Source organism: Canis lupus, chromosome 17 (genome assembly GCF_003254725.2).
Source record: "Canis lupus dingo isolate Sandy chromosome 17, ASM325472v2, whole genome shotgun sequence".
Taxonomy (NCBI): domain Eukaryota; kingdom Metazoa; phylum Chordata; class Mammalia; order Carnivora; family Canidae; genus Canis; species Canis lupus.
The window spans coordinates 52,808,687-52,830,005 of NC_064259.1; the positions used below are offsets into that span (position 1 = coordinate 52,808,687).

The 21,319-nt window shown below is 45.6% G+C and overlaps 1 protein-coding gene across 4 annotated transcripts in view; it reads right to left on the reverse strand.

Annotated features, from left to right (window-relative positions):
• The window catches only part of TSPAN2 (tetraspanin 2), a 57,421-nt gene that overhangs the window by 14,328 nt on the left and 21,774 nt on the right, over positions 1–21,319 (reverse strand). For all 4 annotated transcript variants that reach the window (XM_049095668.1, XM_025453421.3, XM_025453423.3 and 1 more), the window contains exons 2-6: positions 20,559–20,661; positions 9,517–9,614; positions 8,133–8,207; positions 6,556–6,654; positions 5,371–5,442 (exon numbers count right to left, since the gene is read on the reverse strand). In XM_049095668.1, the coding sequence (XP_048951625.1) occupies positions 5,371–5,442; positions 6,556–6,654; positions 8,133–8,207; positions 9,517–9,614; positions 20,559–20,661 (447 nt within the window). The remainder of the gene's footprint in view (positions 1–5,370; positions 5,443–6,555; positions 6,655–8,132; positions 8,208–9,516; positions 9,615–20,558; positions 20,662–21,319) is intronic.

A 21,319-nucleotide genomic window follows, 5' to 3' on the forward strand; every position in this document is an offset into this window, starting at 1 on the left:
GATTAGACAATGTTCCAGAATCTCTGGGATGCAGCAAAAGATGTTCTAAGAGCAAAGATTATAGCAATATATGCCTACCTCAAGAAGCAAGAAAAATCTCAAACAACTTAAACTTACACTGAAAGGAGCTAGAAAAAAGAAAAACTAAGCCCAGAGCCAGTGGAAGGAAGGAAATAATAAACATCAGAGCAGAAATAAATGAAACAGAGACTAAAAACACAGTAGAACAGATCAATGAAAACAGAAGCTGGTTCTTCCAAAAAATCAACAAAATTGATAAACCTTTAGTGAGACTCATTGAAAAAGAAAGAGAACTCAAAATCATAAACAAAGTAGAAGAAAAAACAACTGACAACTATAAAAACATGAAAGATTATAAGAGAATATTATAAAAAATCATAGGCCAACAAATTGGACAACCTAGAAGAAATGGATAAATTTCTAGAAACATGACCTCCCACAACTGAATCTGGAAGAAATGAAAAATTTGAACAGATTAAATACTAGCAATGAAATTGAATCAATAATTTAAAAGCTCCCAACGAACAAAAGTATAGGACCAGATGGCTTTTCAGGTGAATTCTATCACTTGTTTAAAGAAGAGTTAATCCATACCCTTTTCTTTTTCTGAAAGAGAGAGAGAGCCCGAATGAGTGGGGGGAAGGGTAGAGGGAAAGAGAGAAACTAAGAATCCTAAACAGTCTCTACACTCAGTGCAGAGCCTGATGTGGGGCTTGATCACAGGATCCTGAGATCATGACCTGAGCTGAAATCAGGAGTCAGATGCTTAATGAACTGAGCCACCCAGGCTCCCTGAGTTAACACCTATTCTAAACTATTCCAAAAAAGGAGAAGAGGAAGGAAAGCTTCTGAATTCATTCTATGAGATCAGCATTCACCTTTGTACCAAAACCAGGCAAAGACACTACAAAATAAGAGAACTACAGGCCAATGTCTCTGTTGAACAAAGATGTAAAAATCCTCCACAAAATACCAGGAAACCAAATCCAACAATATATTTAGAAAGATCATTCACCATGTTCAAGTGGGTTTGTTGTTGGTGTGCAAGGGTGGTTCAGTATTCATAAATCAATCAACTTGATACATCACATCACTAAGAGAGTTTTACCATAAGGTCACCTCAACAGATGCAGAAAAGCATTTGACAAGGTACAATATCCATTCGTGATAAAAACCCTCAGCAAAGTACATTTAGAGGGAACATACCTCAACATAATAAAGGTCATATGTGACAAGCCCACAGCTAACATCATTCTCAATGGGAAAAAATTGAGAGCTTTTCCTCTATGATCAGGAACAAGATAAGGATATCCCATCTTACTACTCTTTTTCTTTTTTCCCACTCTTACCACTTTTATTAAACATGGTACTGGAAGTCCTAGCCACAGCAATCAGACAACAAAAAGAAATAAAAGGCATCTAAACTGGTAAGGAAGAAATAAAACTTTCACTACTTGTAGATGACATGATACTATATATTAAAAAAACCCTAAAGAGTCCACCAAAAAACTATTAGAATAGATAAATGAGTTCAGTAAGGTCACAGGATATAAAATCAGTATATAGAAATCTGTTGCATTTCTATACACTAATAATGAAATAGCAGAATGAGAAATTAAGAAAACAATCCTATTTATAATTGCACCCAAAATAATAAAATACTTAGGAATAAACTACCAAGGAGGTGAGAGATCTGTACTCTGAAAACTATAAAACATTGATGAAAGAAACTGAATATGACACAAAGACATTCCATGCTCATAGACTGGAAGAACAAATATTGTTAAAATGTCCATACAACTCAAAGCAATCTACACATTTAATGCAATCCCTATCAAAATACCAACAATATTTTGTACAGAATGGGAACAAATAATCCTAAAATTTCTTTAGAATCACAAAAGACTCCCAATAGCCAGAGCAATGTTGAGAAAGAAGAACAAAGCTGGAGAAAACCAATCCCAGATTTCAAGATACACTACAAAGTTGCAGTAATCAAAATAGTATGTCACGGCACAAAAAGAGACACATAGATCAATGGAACAGAATAGAGTCCAAAAATAAACCCACACTTTATGGTCAACTAATCTATAACAAAGAAGGCAAGAATACACAAGGGGAAAAAGATGATCTCTTCAATAAGTGGTACTGGGAAAACTGGACCACTTTTTTATTATATCATACACAAGAATAAACTCAAAATGGATTAAAGACCTAAATAGAAGCCCTGGAAAAATAAAACTCCTAGAAACATGAGCAGTAATCTCTTTGACACTGACTGTAGAATATTTTTCCAGATATGTTTCCTGAGGCATAAGAAACAAAAACAAAAATTAACTATTGGGACATCATGAAAATAAAAAAAAATTTGCACAGCAAAGGAAACAATTAACAAAACTAAAAGGCAACAAAATGAATAAATGATAAAATAAATAAATAAATTTTTATTCCTACTGAATGGGAGAAGATATTTACAAATGACAAAATAAGGGGTTAATATTCAAAATATCTAAAGAACTTATAAACTCAACACCAAAAAACCCCCAAATAATCCAATTAGAAAATGGGCAGAGAGGTTGAATAGACATTTCTCCAAAGAAGACAGCCAGATGATGAAAAGATGCTCAACATCACTCATCATCAGGGACATGCAAATGAAAACCACAATGTAATATCACTTCACACCAGTCAGAATGGCTGAAATAAAAACAAGAAACAAGGGTTGATGAGGATGTGAAGAAAAAGGACCCCTCATGCACTGTTGGTAGGAACATAAGCTGGTGCAGCCACTGTGGAGAACAGTATGGAGGCTCCTCAAATATTAAAAATAGAAATATGATATGATTCAACTATTCCACTACTGGGTATTTACTCAAAGAAAACGAAAAACACTAATTCAAAAAGATATATGTACTCGAAGTTCATTGCAGCATTATTTACAATAGCGAAGATATGGAAGCAGTCCAAATATCCACCGATAGATGAATGGATAAACCAGTGGTATATATACATAATGGAATGTAACTCAGCCATCAAAAGGAATGAAATCTTGCCATTGGCAACAACATGGATGGACCTAGAGGGTATAAACTAAGTGAAACAGAGAAACACAGTCAGAGAAAGACAAATGCCATATGCTTTCACTCATATATGAAATTTAAGAAATAAAACAGATGAGCAAAGGCAAGAAAAGACAAAAAACAGACTCTAATATAGAGAACACACTGTTGGTTGCCAGAGGGGAAGTGGGTAGGGGGATGGGTGAAATAGATAAAGGGGATTAAGGAGTGCACTTGTGATGAGCACTGAGTAATGTACAGATGTGTGAAATCATAATATACACCTGAAGTGAATTTAATACCATATGTTAATGGTACTTGAACAATAACAAAAAACAATCAAATGGGGAGGTCCTTCTGCAATCCTTCAAATTGCATGACCCCTGTTGGGTCTGTGGTGCTCCCTCTCATGGAGGCTCACTCATGTACTACAGTGTGGGGGTGCTGGCTCCCTTGTAGGTCTCTCCAATGGATGGTGAGAACTTTGAGGGCAGTGGCTGTGCCTTATTCATGTCCTCCAGGTCTCAGGGAGTCGATAAGCATTCAATGGACAACCCATGATACAAGCTAGACCTAGGATCTCATCAGTCTCTTCACAGCTATATGCTTAGAAGCATCCATGTCATTGTCCCCACATGCTCATATTTCCCTCTCTTATTTCCCACATTGAGTCTGTGCTTTCCTCAAGCCCTTCAGAACTGAAACTGCATAGCACACACCATTAATGATCCCCTAGGACCAAATACAACACATTATTTCCAGCCTTCATTTCTTTGTCTTCTTCCCAGCACTGAACTCCATGGACAACTATCTCCTCCTCCACTTCACTGTCTTCGGACTCTTCCCAACTCAATTCCTCCACAGACTTCTGGCTTCTTGTCCTCTGCTTACCTTTGTGACAAGTTTTTCAGCCCACCTCTACCTTGTTCTACACAATCTTCTTGGGCATTCCCTTCTATTCCTATGGCTTTAGCTACTACCACTATGCTGGGATTCTAACACCGATCTTCAGCTCAGATTACCTGTAAGTCCCAAAGGTACCCAAAGTGTAAACTTGACCAAAACTGACTCAGGATCTGCTCCTTTCCCTATATTCACCTCTCATGGGGAGCGGAGTCTCTACCCATCCTTTGTGCCTAAGCAGAAGTCTGAAGTCTTAACTTCCTCCTCCCTCCTCCCCACTCACATACAAGAGGTCTCCCAGGCCTGTTGATTCTACCCCTGAACATCTCAGAATCCACTGCTCCCTCTCTCTTCCCACTGCTGGTGAACTTGCATTAGCTCCTCACATCTCTTTTATTTGTTTGTTTATTTTTTATTTATTTATCAAGAGACAGAGAGAGAAAGAGAGAGGCAGAGACACAGGCAGAGGGAGAAGCAGGCTCCCTGTGGGGAGCCCGGTGTGGGACTTGATCCCAGGACCTGGGATCATGCCCTAAGCCAAAGGCAGACGCTCAACCACTGAGCCCCTCAGGCGTCCCTCCTCAGCATCTCTTACCAGGGTGACCACAAGTGCCACCGAAATGGCTCCCTCCGTCACTCTCTGGCTTTCTCTTCTACCTGGCACACTCAGCAGCCTGACTATGGTTTCTACAATGCAAAACTGACCATGTCAATCGTCTGCTAAAAGCAACACCTTTCTCAAACTTCCAGGTGTAAAGTCACGCCTCTGTCTACCTCCCCAAGAATGTCTGGCACCATCTCCTCTGGACTCCTGGCTTCCCTGCCGTCCTGGAGTTCCTCACCGCCACACCTCTGTTCCTGCTGCCAGCTTGGCCTGGGATGACCGTCCTTTGTCAAAGCGCAGCCCATGGATTCCAACCTCCGTGAAGCTTTCCTAACACCACTGTGTCTCCACTGTACTCTGTACAGACATTACACACAGCACGTCTCCCTTGACTAGGGAGGCCACAAGGGGCAGAACCATGGTTTTCATCTTAGAGTGTTCAGAACCCAGCACAGTGCCTGACATACAGCACTTAATAAATGAAGCATTTATCAGCGACTTCCATGGAGAGATGTGGGGTGACATTCTCAGGGTGCACATCCTTGGCCCTGGCAAATTTAATTAATGCCATAGCATTTGTACCATCATGGGCAAGTCAGCATGCCATCATTTCCCAGGGGACCAGCATACTGGAACTCAGCATTGCTTCACTTAGTTTATATAGAATAAAGCTGAGGCAGAGAAGCCACCGGGAGAGGGCCTCTGAGAATCACACCTGTCACCCCACGGGCAAGAGCCATCTTACACTAGAGGTAGGATAGGAACCCTGGAAGAGAAGCTTACCTTGTGCCCCAGAAGCTCCTTTGGGCATGTGGGTTGGACCTGTTCAGAGCTTTCTTTTCCACAGCACTGAAACTAGAGAGTCAGAAAAGAGCTTTTAGGGCCCAGGAAGGGGAAGTAGGAGCTCCAAGTCTGGGCATCACTACTGAGGACTGGAGGACTGAGCAACCCAAAATGCCATTTCTAGAAAAAGAGAAGAGTCGCATACTCATGCTAGCAAAACACAAAGGACTTCTGTCAAGTTGTCTGAGTTTGAGGATGGGAAGTGACTCGAGGCAACCCAAACAAAGCAAGAAGCCAATTGATGATATCTGTGTAAATTGCTATTTTTTAGACAGGAATTGTGTCTTTAGGTTTTTTTGTTTGTTTTTCAGCCTGGGAGTCATTTAACCTGCTGAGTAGCTAATGTTTTATGAGCTTTAGGTAGGGCTGTTTAACTGAGGACAGGCTGGGACAGAGAGGAGAAGTGGTCATAGTAAATAAAGCCTGGGTGCTAAAATGTCAGGGCCTGAAGGCTGGCCAGCCAACAGGTGTCCTGCCTTGGGGCCAGCCCCTCAAAGACAAAGGACAAGGTGTGCTGCCTGGTGTCCTTGGGGCAGCTGAGGCTGAACAGGATCCAGGGTTGGCACCTTCCAGGACATTCCTGTGACAAACAAGAATGGAGCTACCTGAAAGCATATGGCCTAGGATTTCATAGCTACTTCTCTGCATCACAGGGGTTAAGAAATTGGGACGACTCCAGCCTGGCCCGTCTCCTCTGGAAGCCCCTCTTGGTTAACTATGTGTAGCTTTCAGCACTGCACTGACAGCACAATCCCACCAATGTACTAGGATACAGGGAGCATCGCTGTCTCTGCGGCCTTTCATTTTGTAATTGATTCTGTTACACCACAATGCCACCTTTTGAGAGAACTTGGTATTTATTTGGGCTGCTTTCTGGGTGTTCTTATTTGTGCTCTTTTGTCTCTCTGGGGCACAATGCCTGATTTCTTCTTGTGAACTCTGTGTGCTAGGCCTCTTCTTCTAGGTTCTACACGCGATGCCAACTGTGGCTCCCATGAGGGCTGAAATACTGTGCTAAAGCTTGGCTTCATCAAATTTATTCTGATCTTTAATCCAGGTGATGAGAGAGAATCTGGTTAATGAATGATCTTTAGAAGGAATTAAGGAAGAATGAAAGTTACTTACTGTTGAGTGGAAGGTAATAAGAGTCCCATTTCCCCTTTCCTTGTCTTTCAGGTAATCATTATAAGCTTCTTCATACATGGTCTGAACATGTCGTATAGCCTGAAAACATACCAAGGGGACAGTGAGTGGGAAGTTTTAAATATTCTCCTTTCATTAAGGAAAATCCCCTATTCCTTACTCTTGGAAAATATAGTCCTTCCCTATGTTCATCTGTATTTTTTTTTATTTTTTAAAATTTATTTATTTATGATAGTCACACACACAGAGAGAGAGAGGCAGAGACATAGGCAGAGGGAGAAGCAGGCTCCATGCACCGGAAGCCCGACGTGGGATTCGATCCCGGGTCTCCAGGATCGCGCCCTGGGCCAAAGGCAGGCGCCAAACCGCTGCGCCACCCAGGGATCCCTGTTCATCTGTATTTTAAGATAATTCTGCATATATGGGATGGATTATAGATTCTGGAATTTCTCGGATACTTTTGGAGATGGAAGGATAGACTAAGAATAACTTTCATAGCCTAGAAAAATTTTTTTTAGAGTGAAGCTTCTCAAACCTGAATGGTTTGAGGCCCATCAGCCCTACCCAGGAGATTCTCATGTACAACGAGTGGGGACTTAGGCATTCTTGGTACCACCCTGGTTAAAAGTACTCGAGTCTATTCATGACGTGGTTTGAAAGATGTTCATGACCAAGGAAAACTGGTTCAGCATACAAATATCATGAAACTCAGGGAATGCTTTTTCTGGTATAAAGGCATGTGATCTGACATCCATAGAGATCTCAAAAAGTCCAAAGATCCAATTCTTCCAACCTACAAATATAACCAGATACTTTAGCAATATCCCAGAGGAGGTGTTACTTATTCCACATGTTTACCATTTAAAAAAATCTATAATGAGTTCATAAACACAATATTGGTAGCACATGAATTTATGTGAAATACAGCAAATTAAGTTTCCTTCCTTCCTCCTTTTCACTCCCCTCTTTCCCACCGTGTGTCTTAACACAGTGTGTTCCTTCTAAAAAGGCCTCTTCCTCTGTGAGTTCTCCTGATAACCTATTTTAGACACCTATAGTTTGAGCACCAATTTAAATAAACTCTCACCAGCATGCAGCAGGCCAGGCTCTAGTCTTTGAGGGTAACGTGGCCTCTTTCCAGGCCAAGCCCGATGGACAAATGATAGTCTAACAAGGGATGAAAATGTGTGTTCCTCTCCATCCCTCTTTTTCATATATGCAATCTACTTGTTTTCCTGTTACAAATGGGATCATCTTAAACTAGAGATCCTTTTTTTTTTTAAACTAGAGATCCTTTAAAAAAAATCAGACACCTTTATAACTCTAGCGAAAGCTATGAATTACCTCCTCAGAAAAATGTGTGCACATATATGTATGCACACTTACACATACAACATATATAGGCCTGTATAATACTTTCAGGTTAAAAAGTTCTGTGTAAATGATATATGTGGGGGTTATTTAGTTTTTCAATATCATTGTGGGTGAAATATTCTCATAGCCTTTGCCATGAAGAAACACTTTAACCATCATAAAAAGTAATTGTAATTTCTACTTACTACACCCTTGCCTATAAAAGCAAATACTCCAGTGGTTACTTCAGCAGCAAATATCACCAGTAGGCAGGTAAAGAACTGCAGAGGAGAGAAAATACACATTTCATTAACTCAACGCCTTTTCAGTTTATTTGGCCTCTTTAATACTAGTTCCATTTGAAAAACATTAGGCAAGGTTATTCGTTTGCATTGATCTGGTAGGAAGCATTTACCCCCATCCCCCTGTAGTTTGTTTATTCTTTCATTTGCTCATTAATTTATTCAGCAATTGTTCATCGAGCATCTACTCTGTACCAGGCACTGTCCTTGGCACTGGATATAGAGTGGTGAATAAGATATGACCCCAATGTCTGCTATCACAGACCTCCTATTAGAAAATGGGAAGTATGATAAATGAGAAAGGAATAAAAAAGTGAGTTAGATAATTCCAGGTAGTGATAAAGAAATCCCACTACTTTGAACAGTGCCTGGCACTTAGGCGCTCAATGAATTCTTGATGAACAAAAGAGATTTTATAAAGATTTAAAACAAGACTGGGAGATAGGGAGCGACTGGTTGGGCCTGGATTGGGGAAGGTGTGACCCACACTGTGTGGGCTGAGAGGCTACTCTGGGGGGTGGGAATGGCGGGGAGGGGCATTCTCCTGGACCAATTTCTGTTCTGGTCTCTTGGGTCTACTCTGTGTTCAGTGATAAGCAACAGGGATGCTCGGCAACAGGGGAAAGACAGGTAGAAAGGAGAGCTGTGGAGATGATTTAGAGATTTTATACAGCAAGAGGTCAGGAGGAGGAGCCACAGTTAAAAATCAGCAATTATGGTAAAGAGAGACTGCCCACCAAAATTGCTGTTTCTGACTCTTCACGGAGAAAGAAAATTTTCTCTCTTCTGGCCCTTCTTCCTTCTCCTGTTTCTCTCAGGTCACTCTGCCATTGGATGTATAGCAGTAACCGAAATTCTTTTTTTTTTTTTTTTTTTTTTTAAAGACAGAGGCTTCTTGTTAAAATAAACCACCAGAGGGGCGTTTGGTGAAGGTACTGATCTCCAAGAGCATTTTTTTTCTTGTAGTTAAGAGCACCTCCCTGCCTATAGGAACCTTAGCCACCTCACTGCGAAATAATTGTGATAGAATGATCATAATGACCCTATACAATTATTAGGCACTTTAACTCCCCAAACATCTTCACACTAATGACCTCATTTTTTTTTTTCATACTTTCCATATGAGGCAGGGACAAAGACAATATTATTCTTAAGCGAGAAATGGAGAAATGGAGACTCAGGGAGAGGGAGTGCGTGCCAAGGTCTCCGTGGCCCTGAGGAACTGGCGCTGGAGGCCAGACCTCTGGCCCCCCCTCTGGGCCAGTTCCGCCCCGGACGCCCCACTTACGGATCCGAGCACACACTGCGACTCCCGCATGGCCCCGCAGCAGCCAAAGAAGCCCACGGCCATCATCAAGGCCCCCGCTCCGACCAGCACATACAGCCCTGTGGGGAGAGTCACAGGAGACACTGACCGCTCAGCCCACTCGCTGCCCCACCGCTCCAGGTGTCCCCACCCGGCACAGGCACCGTGTTGTGTCTGCTGCTGATAGTGTGTTACCCACGGGTGACCCTCGCTGAGTGCACCTGACTCAACCTGCAGAGGATCCCGAGAGGCAGGGGCTACCGTCGCCCCCGGTGAACAGAGAAAGCTGATACCTATGGGGGTGAAAGGACCCCTCACTGTCACTTGAGCGGCAAGGCTCCGAGAGCTCCCGTGTCCGACTGCCACACCTGATGCTCTTACTCACCTTGGCACGCCTCCCACAGGCCAGGCACTTTACCTTTCAGATTTCTGCCCCCCCTATAAAGTGGATAGTACTCTTCTTTGCATGAAAGTGATGCAGCAGGTCAGGTGTCTGCGCCAGAGCCGGGACATAAACCCGCTCCCCTCCAGGAGCCCCTTGGACTCTTGTGACACCCTGGACTTCATGACTATCTCTGTCATAACAGAGTCCTTGAGGACCAAGTGGGAGGGCAAAGGGCTGATGGTCTGCCCAGATGGGGAAGCAGGGACAGAGAGGGACAGAAGAGGGAGGCTTTGGTTAGGGACGGGGTTGGGAGGACACAGCAATAAAGCCATCACGTTTTGTGAGAATCAGACTTGAGAGGGCATTACCATGGACACTGAACACACCAGAGGTTGCAATGTTCCAAGAAAACAGCCAAGGAGAGAAGGCGACAAAGTGACACAGACCAAATACCATTACTAATACAATATTAGCTGCATTTATTATGGGCTGATTTTTTTTCTACGTACTGTTCTGAGCAACTGGCACAGATTTATTAATTTAATCTTCTTGAGGTAAGGTACCATTTTTATATCCATTTTATAGAGAAACTAGGCCCCCAAAGTTTAAGCGATTTGCCCAAAATTGCTGGGATGAGCTGAGATGAAAATACCCCTCTGCCTCTAAAGCCATCTCATCACCATCACCCTAAGGGGCACTGCCTCTCCAGCAGTAACAGCACCCTTAACCTGGGTGCTAATTTCCCTTACTGCTGAAGTCAGGCCATAGGAACTGTGGTTCTCACAGAGAAAGAAAAGGACAGATATGTTCTTGTTCTGAGAGAAATAAAGCCAAGCCCTTTCTTACTTCCTTTTCTGATCCTGAGATAAGTTAGAACACAATGTGACGCCTGGTACTTGGCTTGCTTGGAATAATGCTAATTGTCCCTATTTTATTTTTTGCATTTTATTCATGTGAGTCACCTGAAACCCCTCCCATTCGCAGAAAGGGTGGGGAGCCAGCGTTCCACCTCTGCGGGGAAAGCCTGCCCTCGGGGTACCTCTGCCTCCTCCAGGGGTGCCCTCTGGGGTGCTGCCGGTGGTTTGTGGGCAGATCTATCTAGTGCCTGGGGTGGCAGGCCAGGCTGCTGGGCTTCCTGCACCACCCAGGCTGTTCTCAGGGCTTCTGGGACGGGGAAGCCCTGCTGTATCCGCAGTCCCCTGGTAGGTATTTATTGCTTTCCTGCTCTGCCTACTTGGCCACTTCCTCCCCTTTCCTTTTTGGTGAAAACCAAAAGAATGATTTCATGTAGATTGGACGTAGTAATGAGAGAAATGATTCCGTATTAAAAACAGTGCTACTGTTAGCTCCACTGCCTAACACCTCATTGTTTTAAAAATTTTATTTCTCAGAGCTCTTTCATTGCCATCATCTCCCTGGTTTCTCCAACAACCCCCATAGGTAAGGCAAGTGTTCTGTTTCTGTTTTGCCAACGAGAGTCAGAGGGGCATGATGGCTGTAGGCAGGACACACAGGCCTGGAGACCTGATTCCCATCCTATTTCAAAGAGGCTGTGCAGGACCTTATTCAGTCCCCCCACAAAATGTCTCAGGGGTGGGCTGCCTTATTATATTAATTTCCCATTTAAAGTGTTTACAGTCTATAGATTCTGCTCAGAGCAACAGCCTAGGGACCCGGCCTGCCTGGATCCTTATCTAGCCTGGGTTCTAGCCACAGAGGAATTTACTGTGATATGACCTGGCTGGCTCCCTTCCATTTTCTGCTTTTGCGGGTGCTCTTATTTGTCTTTCTCTGAGGATCTGAGGTCCACTAACTAACCTTCTTCCTCCTATCTAAGATATGCTCGGCACAAGACAGAATTATTGACCAGACTGGCTGTCCGCCATTGTCATGTGTTTGCTTAGAGATACATGCTAGGAATACATTTCAGCAAACACCCATGGAGCCCCCATAGGGTTGGGCTCTCTCAAGGCCAGGCAAATGAGCACAGGGATGCACACACTGAGAAAGGGTGCCTGAGAGTCTGGAATGGAGGAAAGAAGGCAGCTCCTGAGGAGGTTAGGGTGTGGGGGACATAGGCACAGGGCCTGAGGAGGACACAATTGTTCCCCACTGCAGATAAGCTCACTCAGTCCCTTGGGCCACAATCTTTGTCCTTCTAGAATAACGATCTCCTCAAGAAAATCTGCTTATTTGTACTGTAGTCCATTCTTAGGCTATCAGAATCCTAGAGTTCAGAGGAAAAACATCCTTAAACTGACCTAGCAGCTCCAGTTCCTGAGGCCTCTCCCCAACAATCAAAAAGCTTTGTATCAACTCATTTAAAGTGGCTCCCCACCCCCGCCCGCCATGGGACTGGATGAGGCACGCTCATCAATTTCTGTGGCTTTTTGGTGGTAGATGGTTTTACATACCCAGCTAATAATCATTTTTCATCTGAGAATATTTTTCTCTGCCTCTGTACAACTCTCCCTCCCTTCCAGCTTGCCCTGGATGCACGTAATTATATATGTGTGTGTGCATATACATATACATATACATATATGTATATATATATTAAATATATATATATATATAATATTGTAAGGGACCTAGCTTCTGGGGAAGGTAAAGACTTGGGCTCTATGTAAATCGCAACAGTGATGGGTTAGTGCGTCTTGTTCTATGTAGCTTGACATGTCTTAGTCATGGAGTCATTCAGTACCAGAGTGACAACTACCACTTCCTGCCACTTTGGCCTACTCTGTGCTGCATCCACGTGTTGCACTTAATAGGCATCAGCTCGGAAACCTGCCACCTGAGAAGTATCAATGCTGTCAACTACTCTCTCATTCTGATGATGTGGCTCTAAACCACTCCTGTATCTGTCTCTCCTCATATCCCCCCATGTAATTAGGCTTCCTGTAGGCGGGCTCCTTCCATATTGAGGAACACAATAACCTACTTACATAGAAGAACAAAACCTACAGCAGATATCACACTTATGAGTTCTCTTCTGTTAAATCACCTCATGCCATGAGGTCAGTGGTATGTTAGTGTTCATATTCCACAACCGGGGAAACAGAGACACAGAGAAGTGAAGGCATTTACCTGAGATTGCACAGCTAGTGAGGGGCAAAGCTGGAGAGTCTGCTCCAAAATCCACACCCTGACTCCTCTGGTGCAATTCCAGCAGGAGCTCAGAGGAATGGGGACTCTCAGCTAAAAAGCTGTTCACTTTGCAATTATACATGCCAAGAGGATGCTCTTTCTTTTTCCTTGAGGAAAGTGCTTGAGGAATCTCTAACGGATGAGGTCTGGGTTTTCCTCTGAAAATACAGGGCTGGGAGCCAGATCTCTGGACCTGTCAACTGACCTTTAGGTGCGTCCTCTTAGAATTCCTTAGTTTTGTTATCTGCGATTTGGAAATAAGAACCTAACTTGTAAAAATGCTTTGGAGAAACCATCTCAACCACGTAAGCTATAGCATGTCACTCTGCAGCCCCTACAACTCTCAGGTAAAACTGAAAAACAAGAAGTAAAACAGTATTATTGGAGTGAGTCAGAGTTTTGAAAACGGCAAGCCAGCTCCTCAGCATTCAGTTCTGAAACCCTTTCCTTCCACACAAGGTCCGGCTGCAATCAAAACCAGGCTCCCAGACCCTGCATTCAACACAGAGAGAAGGCTACAACCGTCAGCCTGTGACCCTGAGGAGCCACAGGGCTGCTATTTGTGTGCGCAGAAAGACCTGCCACCATCCTTGCTCACAGAGAGGACTTCATGCGCCCCAGCACATGCCACCTGTCTGGGCTTCCAAGGCTGGAGGGGCCAGCTCCCCACTCAGCACTCCTACAAAGAGCCCCTGCCCTGTCACTCTAGGAGGCAGCCCTAGCTGGGGATTGCAGTAGGAAGTCGGAGGGGCTGGGGCGCCTGGGTGGCTTGGGCGGTTGAGGGTCTGCCTTTGGCTCAGGGCGTGATCCCGGGGTCCTGGAATCAAGTCCTGCATCAGGCTTCCTGTGTGGAGTCTGCTTCTCCCTCTGCCTGTGTCTCTGCCTCTCTCTGTGTCTCTTATGGATAAATAAATAAAATCCTTAAAAAAAAAAAAAAAGGAAGTCAGAGGGGCAGGTTGATGGAGTTTGGATGACGAGAGGTAGGGGAGCTACCCCCAGGAGTTCACTGAGAGAGACTACAGCAGAGAGAGTGCAGGAAACCCCAAGTTGTCCAAGCAGGTCCTCTCTTGCTGGGCTCTCTATTTTCCCCATCAGCACCCCAGGGACACAGACAGCTTACATCAGCCTCCAGACCTTGCCCTGGTTCAGAGGACCCTGAGAAGGGGCAGCAAGTGGCATTCTGATTGCCCTTACCCCCTGCCCTCAGTATCCCCAGCTCCTGCTCACCCTCAGGGATCAGTGCTGGATCTCTCCACCCTGGCGCCAGCTGTGATGTCAGGATGGGTCTTTATCACAAGAGGGAACCTCTCTCCATCATAAGGAGGAGGAAGCAAAGATCCCAGACAGGAAAGTATTCCCCCAGGGACAGAGGAAGTTCTACAAAACCTAAGCAGTCACCTGCCCAGAAGCAGGCAGCTAGACCACGTGTGCTCCCAAGACCCCTCCTGCAGAGGGGACTCGAGGCTGTGAGACTCTATTTCTTTAACAGCCACTTGAATGTGCCAAGCCCGGTCACCAACACTCTTTAACAAAGGGGCGATAAGAGTTTAGTGGGCTCATTGCTCTGGAACTTATTCTGAAAAGAAAACACACAGATTAGTGACTGCCACCCTGTGACATGAAGTGAGATTTTCCAAAATCTGGGCCTACTTCTTTTTTAAAGTCCTATTACCTCACACTCTTTGCTATGTAAGTCCATAAGTGGTGTCCTGGTATATTTGTCTTCTCACTTTATTGCCAGAGAGTAGGTATCTTTCTTATTTGGAAAATTATTTATTGAGGAAAGAATTAGTCTCTGCCAACATGTATATCACTCTGTTTATGTTATAAGAAATATCTGAAGTGAGGAGGAGGTCTCTGACTTCACAGGACTGTTTATCGTTACCACTGTCCAGAGAGACAAACAGAACAAGCACAGGCTGGGGTGTCAGCAGACCTGGGCTGTGGGCTGAGCCCTGCCACGAAGAGCTGGAAACCTTGGCCGACTGCCAACCTGCTGTTGTTTTATCTGCTGGTTCTCTCTCCTTAGTATACGTAGCGCCAAGATTCTTGATAACACGTTTGCCTGAAGCTCCAGCCCTGGGCTTAAGCGTCTCACCACCAGCCACTCACTAAGGGCAGAAGGGAGGTGTGCTGAGGATGAAGAACTGAGGTGGGCAAACCCACACCCAGGCCCCAGGCCCCAGGCCCCCAAGAGCACACAAGAAGGACTCAGGCCCGGCTGTATAGACTGTTGTTTCCCCTAGCCAGAATTCACTTCCTCTTCATATCTGTGAAAGACACAAACCCTCTCTGCTCAGTCCCTGTGGACTTTAACCTTTAGGGCAGACATGAAGCCAAGGCTTCAGCCAACAAGCCCATCCTAATGCCTGGCGGGGGAACAGGCACTGGCCCCAGGATTGGCAATAAGAGCGAGGGTCAGGACTTTAGCTGGAGCTGCTGGAACGAAAGAAGGGTGCCAGGGTGACTAGGGAGATGGCATCGGAGCTGGGAGCAGCCACATTATCGTCTTCAGGAAACCTGCCTGAGCATGGAGCCAAAGGGGAGCAGAGCTAAGAGAAGGGGATAGGCAGGACTTGAGCACATCACCTGCACCCCTGAGGCCAGTACTAATCCTGGACTTTTCAGTTTTGTGAGTCAAGAAATTTCGTTTTGTTCAACATAGCTTGCGTCAAGTTTTTGTGATTTGCAATCAAGAGTCTTGACAGGGCATTTCTTGCCTCTTGGGCCCCTCACATTGCCTCAGTTTAGATTAGCAAATAGGACCAGGAATATCTGCATGGAACCAGTTCACCCCCCCTACTCAACCCAGGATTCCCCTGAACTGAAGACACTCCATTCTGGGTTTTGCCACGTGAGTGGCCAATTACAGACCGATGTAGGTGAAAGTTTGCTTTTATCTGTCGCTTCTTTGGTTTACAAAATCATGAAAAAAGGTTTTCTTACGTTGGACCCAAACCTACGCCTGTGTACCTGCTATGGGCACTTCGTTTGTGGGACAAGGTAGATGGAGCCTGCTCCCCAGATTGCATCTCAGGTCCACATCCCCGCCCCCCGCCTCTGGACAGGAACCCTTTCTTGTGCAACTCAGGTTCCTACCGAAAATCAAAAATTATTACTTTGAGGCTTGACTCTTCTATCACTGATTTTTTTTTTATCGTTTTGATTCCTTCTGGCCCTGACTTTAATAATGTAGGATAATAATGTTTAATAATGTTTCTTGTTTTCCCATCTCTTTGCTCACAGTTCCTACTGCTGACAACCACCACGGGCGATGCCCTTATGTCTGAGTGTATCAGTAACCTAGCATGTTCTTTTCTGTCTCCTCTCTCATTCCACAATGCATTGTGGGTCATACCTCGCCCAAACCCTAGTTATCCCTCTGTTGCTTACTAATTTAACAAGCTTTGACAGTCAGGGCCCTGTGTGCTTGTCCACCCCCCTTCCCTCCCTGACACTTCTAATCCTACCTCCCACCTTGCCCCAATCTGTTCCCCTCTAACCAGAGTCCTTTGCCTGGCCTGGGCTTGCTGATCACTGTCTTATGGACACGCCTCTTGTGGTCTTGCCCTATGGCCTTTGCTGTCTTCATTTTGCTTCCACTCATTGATGACAGCCTGGTCTTTCAAACCTAAATCAGATCCTTGCCTCACCAGTTTAGAATGACCCCTGATGTGCCCACTGCAAATACCACTTAGCTGGCTTTAGTTATATACTAGTTTCCATCAGAATTTAAATTGTTAACTCTGTGAGTCTTTTTAAATAGATTACAAAGATACAAGGGAGTGAGTACAGCATTCATTCTCATCACTGTCTCTCATGAATAAATAAATAAAATAAAAAAATAAAAACACCATGAAGAGAATTTTAGATGGCCAGATGTTTATCCTCAATGAAAGAGAGACAGCCTTTTTTACATGTTTTTCATATAACTCACGTCTTCATGGTCTTTTATTTTTTTTAATTTAAAATTTTATTTATTTATTTATTCATGAGAGATACACAGAAAGAGAGAGAGAAAAGCAGAGACACAGGCAGAGGGAGAAGCAGGCTCCATGCAGGGAGCCCGATGTGGGACTCAATCCTGGGACTCTGGGATCACGCCCTGAGCCAAAGGCAGACGCTCAATTGCTCAGCTACCCAGGCGTCCCTTTTCATGGTCTTTTAAAAATGGTTTTTCTTCACTATTGCTGAAAATTTCCAGTTCAAGCTCAGAAATTACATTATAGAGATTTACGTCTTCCAACCTCAACCTCAGTGGTGACGTGGGTACGTGGCTGGGTGTTAGACAGTTAGTTATTGCCAAACAACTTGAAGGAGAAGGTCTGCCTGTAAGTGAGCTGGTGGATGTTTCCCACGTTTTAGTTCAACAAAGGGTAGACTCCTTCCCCATCCCTGGGGGCACAGATGCAGCTGTTGATGGAACGTCCTGAGAGTCCTACCTGAGGAAGAGGAGATAAATAGGGTTCCAGCACAGAGACAACAGCATGTGATGAGAAAACAGATTGAAGGCTAATACCCTGAACCTCTATGTGCCCGAGTTTCAGAGGCAAACTATTTCCATGCTTTTATTGGGACTGACATCATGTTAGGACATTAAGTAACTACCGAATTCAGAGTAGGGAGAGCAAATAATGTTCACCCCAAGGATCAGTTATATATGGTTGGAGGGGCTAGGTTAGGAAGATGCCCCTAAAGGAGTATCCTGAACGATTAGCCATCCCTTCCTCGGGCTGGGGAAACAATTGAGTAGCTGCCTGCCTTATACTGGTCAGTGCTAATTCAGAGTCATCAATAAGGATCTCCTTAACGCAATCTATCAGAAACCCACCTGACTCCCGAGGCACCATTCAAGCACCCCTCCACCTTGAGCTTGTCCTGCAGTCTCCCAGTATTCTCTCCCACTTTTTTTTTTAAACGTAAGCTCTAAGCCCAATGTGGAATTCAGATTCATGACTCTGAGATCAAGAATAGTATGGTCTACTGACTGAGCCAGCCAAGAGGTTGCTAGAAGCTTCTTCTAAACCTGTGATGCTTTTTAAATGTGACTGCTATAGTCACAGGCATATACCACCACTGTTCCCATACAAGACTTTTTTTTTTTTTTATATAAGTAATCTTTATTCCCAATGTGGGGATTGAACTCACAACCTCGAGATCAAGAGTTGCATGCTCTACCAACTGAGCCAGCCAGGTGCCCCTTCTCACATCTTAATTCAGTGATTATGTTTGTACCACATGTTAGTACTTAACATATGCGTGGGATTACTGTCTGCTATTTACCATTGCATATGGCTGGAGAGGCCAGAGTCCCATTACGACGGGATCAAACCATTGCTATGATGAATCCAGTGGGCACGGAGGTTGTGATTATAGTGAATGGAGTTAGAAATTGTAGGGCACAGTTATGGAATACGCAGCCCCTGGCCCATTAGCAGCATGAGGGGAGATGCATTCCTTCTGCTACCCTCCCCTGACTCTTCTGTACGTCTCCTGGAGGCAGTGCAGGACAAGGACAGGCTGAGCTTTATCTGGGGCACAGGGGCCTCTCTGAGATAGAGAACGGTTCTGAGGAGGTCCGTGGAGCCAGGAGAGCCTCAAGGAGAAATATGTTAAATGTGTGTGTAGGCTTTGGACAGAGGGACGTGTGCTACCTGGAAACCACATGGGTGGCAAAGAGCATTTCAGTGTCGAAGTACAATGGCAGATTCCTCTGCTTCTTCCCTATAAAAACTCTGACTTTATCCAAGTGTCAGAGGCCCCCTGGGGAGCTTGGCCCCTTCCCAAGCCTAGGGTTACTCTTCTTTAGTCAGAAGAGCCAATCATTGTAGCTTTCTTCTTGGGCATGATGAGCTCAGGCATGAGCACACAGTACAGTTCTGGCCAATATGCTGCAAGGAGAGGCTGCTGGGTGTCTTCTGACACAGGTTGTAGTCATTCCTAAGAAGGGCCACATGAGGTGAAACGTCCTTTCTTTCTCTTTTGGACGTTGCCGTTTGAGGACACGACCCTTGGAGCCACCGTAGCTATCTTTCAAACCTAAGGGGACGTGTTTGAGGTCATCTCGAGGACAGCCAGGGGAGAGATGGAAAAAACCTGGGTCCTTGATGACTTTGTGGAATCCTGAGTGAATGCTGGAGAGTCCCCATCTCCATGCTTCTTTTACTGTGCTTCATCAATTTCAATATAGGTCTGACATGGTCACATTTAAATGTCCCTAAAATTAGGATGCATTGGTTTTTTAAAAAGATTTTAAAAATTTATTCATGAGAGACACAGAGAGGCAGGCAGAGACACAGGCTGAGGGAGAAGCAGGCTCCCTGCGGGGAGCCCAATGCGGGACTCGATCCCAGGACCCCAGGATCACGCCCTGAGCCAATGGTAGATGCTCAACCACAGACCACCCAGGCACCCCAGGATGCATGTTTTAGGGCACGTCATGGTTGAATTGGCAGCATTTCTTCTTTTCTGAGTGGAAATTAAAATAATCGTGTGTTTTACAAAAGACTGCCTCTAAGATTTGATGAGATGTGTGTGGACTGTTCTTCCTGCCGCCCATCTTAGAGTATGTTCCTTGTTACTTTCCTCCAGAAGAATCCTGGCTGTGATGCTGCTCTTCTGGGGAGGCCGAGGGTGGGCTGGGTGCTGGGGAGGGGAGCAGCACAGCTGTGAGGAGCCTTCCCCGAGGCTCTGAGTGAGCCTGGGTGCTCTGTCCCTCCCAGGAAGCAGACACTGCTCTTCTTGGCACTGGGAGCAAACGACCTGCACAGGACCCTGCCTCTCCCCGTACCCTCTGCACTCTATAGCTGGTGCAGGCTGTGGAGCAGCCTTTCCCACAGGGAGGGCTCTCACTGGTAGTGACAACAGTCCCGGGCTTTCTGAAGTCTAGAAGCCAGGTGCACTCGGCTAGAGGGTGAGTACAGTCTGCAGAAGAGGATGAGACGTAGATCGCAGGGACTAAACCCAGGGAAATGCTCAGCCCCTTACCTCAGGCTTACCATGTTGTCTCAGAATTGCAGGCCACCCCCCCTCCCTGGCCACCTCTTACCCCTTTCCCCTTTCTCTGAATTCGACCCTGCCCTCCACAGTCCCTAGTTGAGGGGACTGGGAGGTACCTCTGAACCTTGAGATGTCCCTGCACTTGGGATTGCATCTCTCTCATAGACAACTTAAAATACAAGATCAGCATAAACCCCGAGTCAGCAGGGACCCCACAGCCCAGAGGGCTGACTGTGGAACAGACTCTGTGCTGCACCCCCTCGCTCGGCAGGCCAGTCCCTCCACACTGGTCTTCCTTGACTTGAGGAACCACGGGAGGAGCGGGCAGTGAAGGGGTGCAGGATCCCCGCTGGCCCTGGCCACACAGCCCCAGGGCTGGGCGGAGTCTGCACGGACCAGGTTTTGCTTCCTCACTTGCCCTCACATAGAAGTCCGGGTACAGGTTCTGGGGCGGCGCTAAGTGGGGCTTAGGGCAGCTGAGGTCACTCACCCATGTAGAAATACTCTGGGGACTTGTCTTCTGATGAGAAGCCCTTCATGGTGCCTCCAAACCGAAACCAGAGTCCAAAGCCAATGACAGCCGACCCTGCCAGCTGGAAGGGAAACAACATGGTTTTCAGGGGGTGGAAAGGTGCAGTGTTCGCATGAGCCAGGGGTGGGTGGGGGACCCCAAGTGCTGGGGCTAGAAGAGGGCATCTCTTTAGAAATCAGTCCGTCTGCCCTTCACGTTTCTTGGGGGAGGAGAAATGATGGGCTCCAAGCCCCCCAGGTCCCCAATGTGATATCAGAACTGGGGGTTCCTGATTCCAAGGTGAGTTTATCCTGTTCTGCTGGAACTGCCCTGTGGTTGCCAGGTATGGACAGCATGGCCTGGGAGGCGTCTCAGAAAGAATGTTCTAATAATAGTCCCCCTGGAAGGGATTTGCCCCCTGCCACGCTGTCCCTTGCTGGGCACTCTGGACCTCCTCACCAACATCACAGTGAGAGGGGACTATGTTTCCACCTCCAGTCACCAACAGCAAGATGAATCCTAAGACCTGAGGGGGAACCCACTTTTCTAAATTGGAAGAAAACACACAAACTTCAGAACCGCCCACACCTCCTGAGTGTGCAGGGCCAGTTAGAAAGCTGTCTCAGAGATATCTAGAACCCTTTCTTCCCGGGACCTCCATGGTCATTGTACTGCCCAGGGATGGTTTTGCCAGGCATTGAAGGAACTCGCCTTTTTTTTGTTTTGTTTTGTTTTGGGTT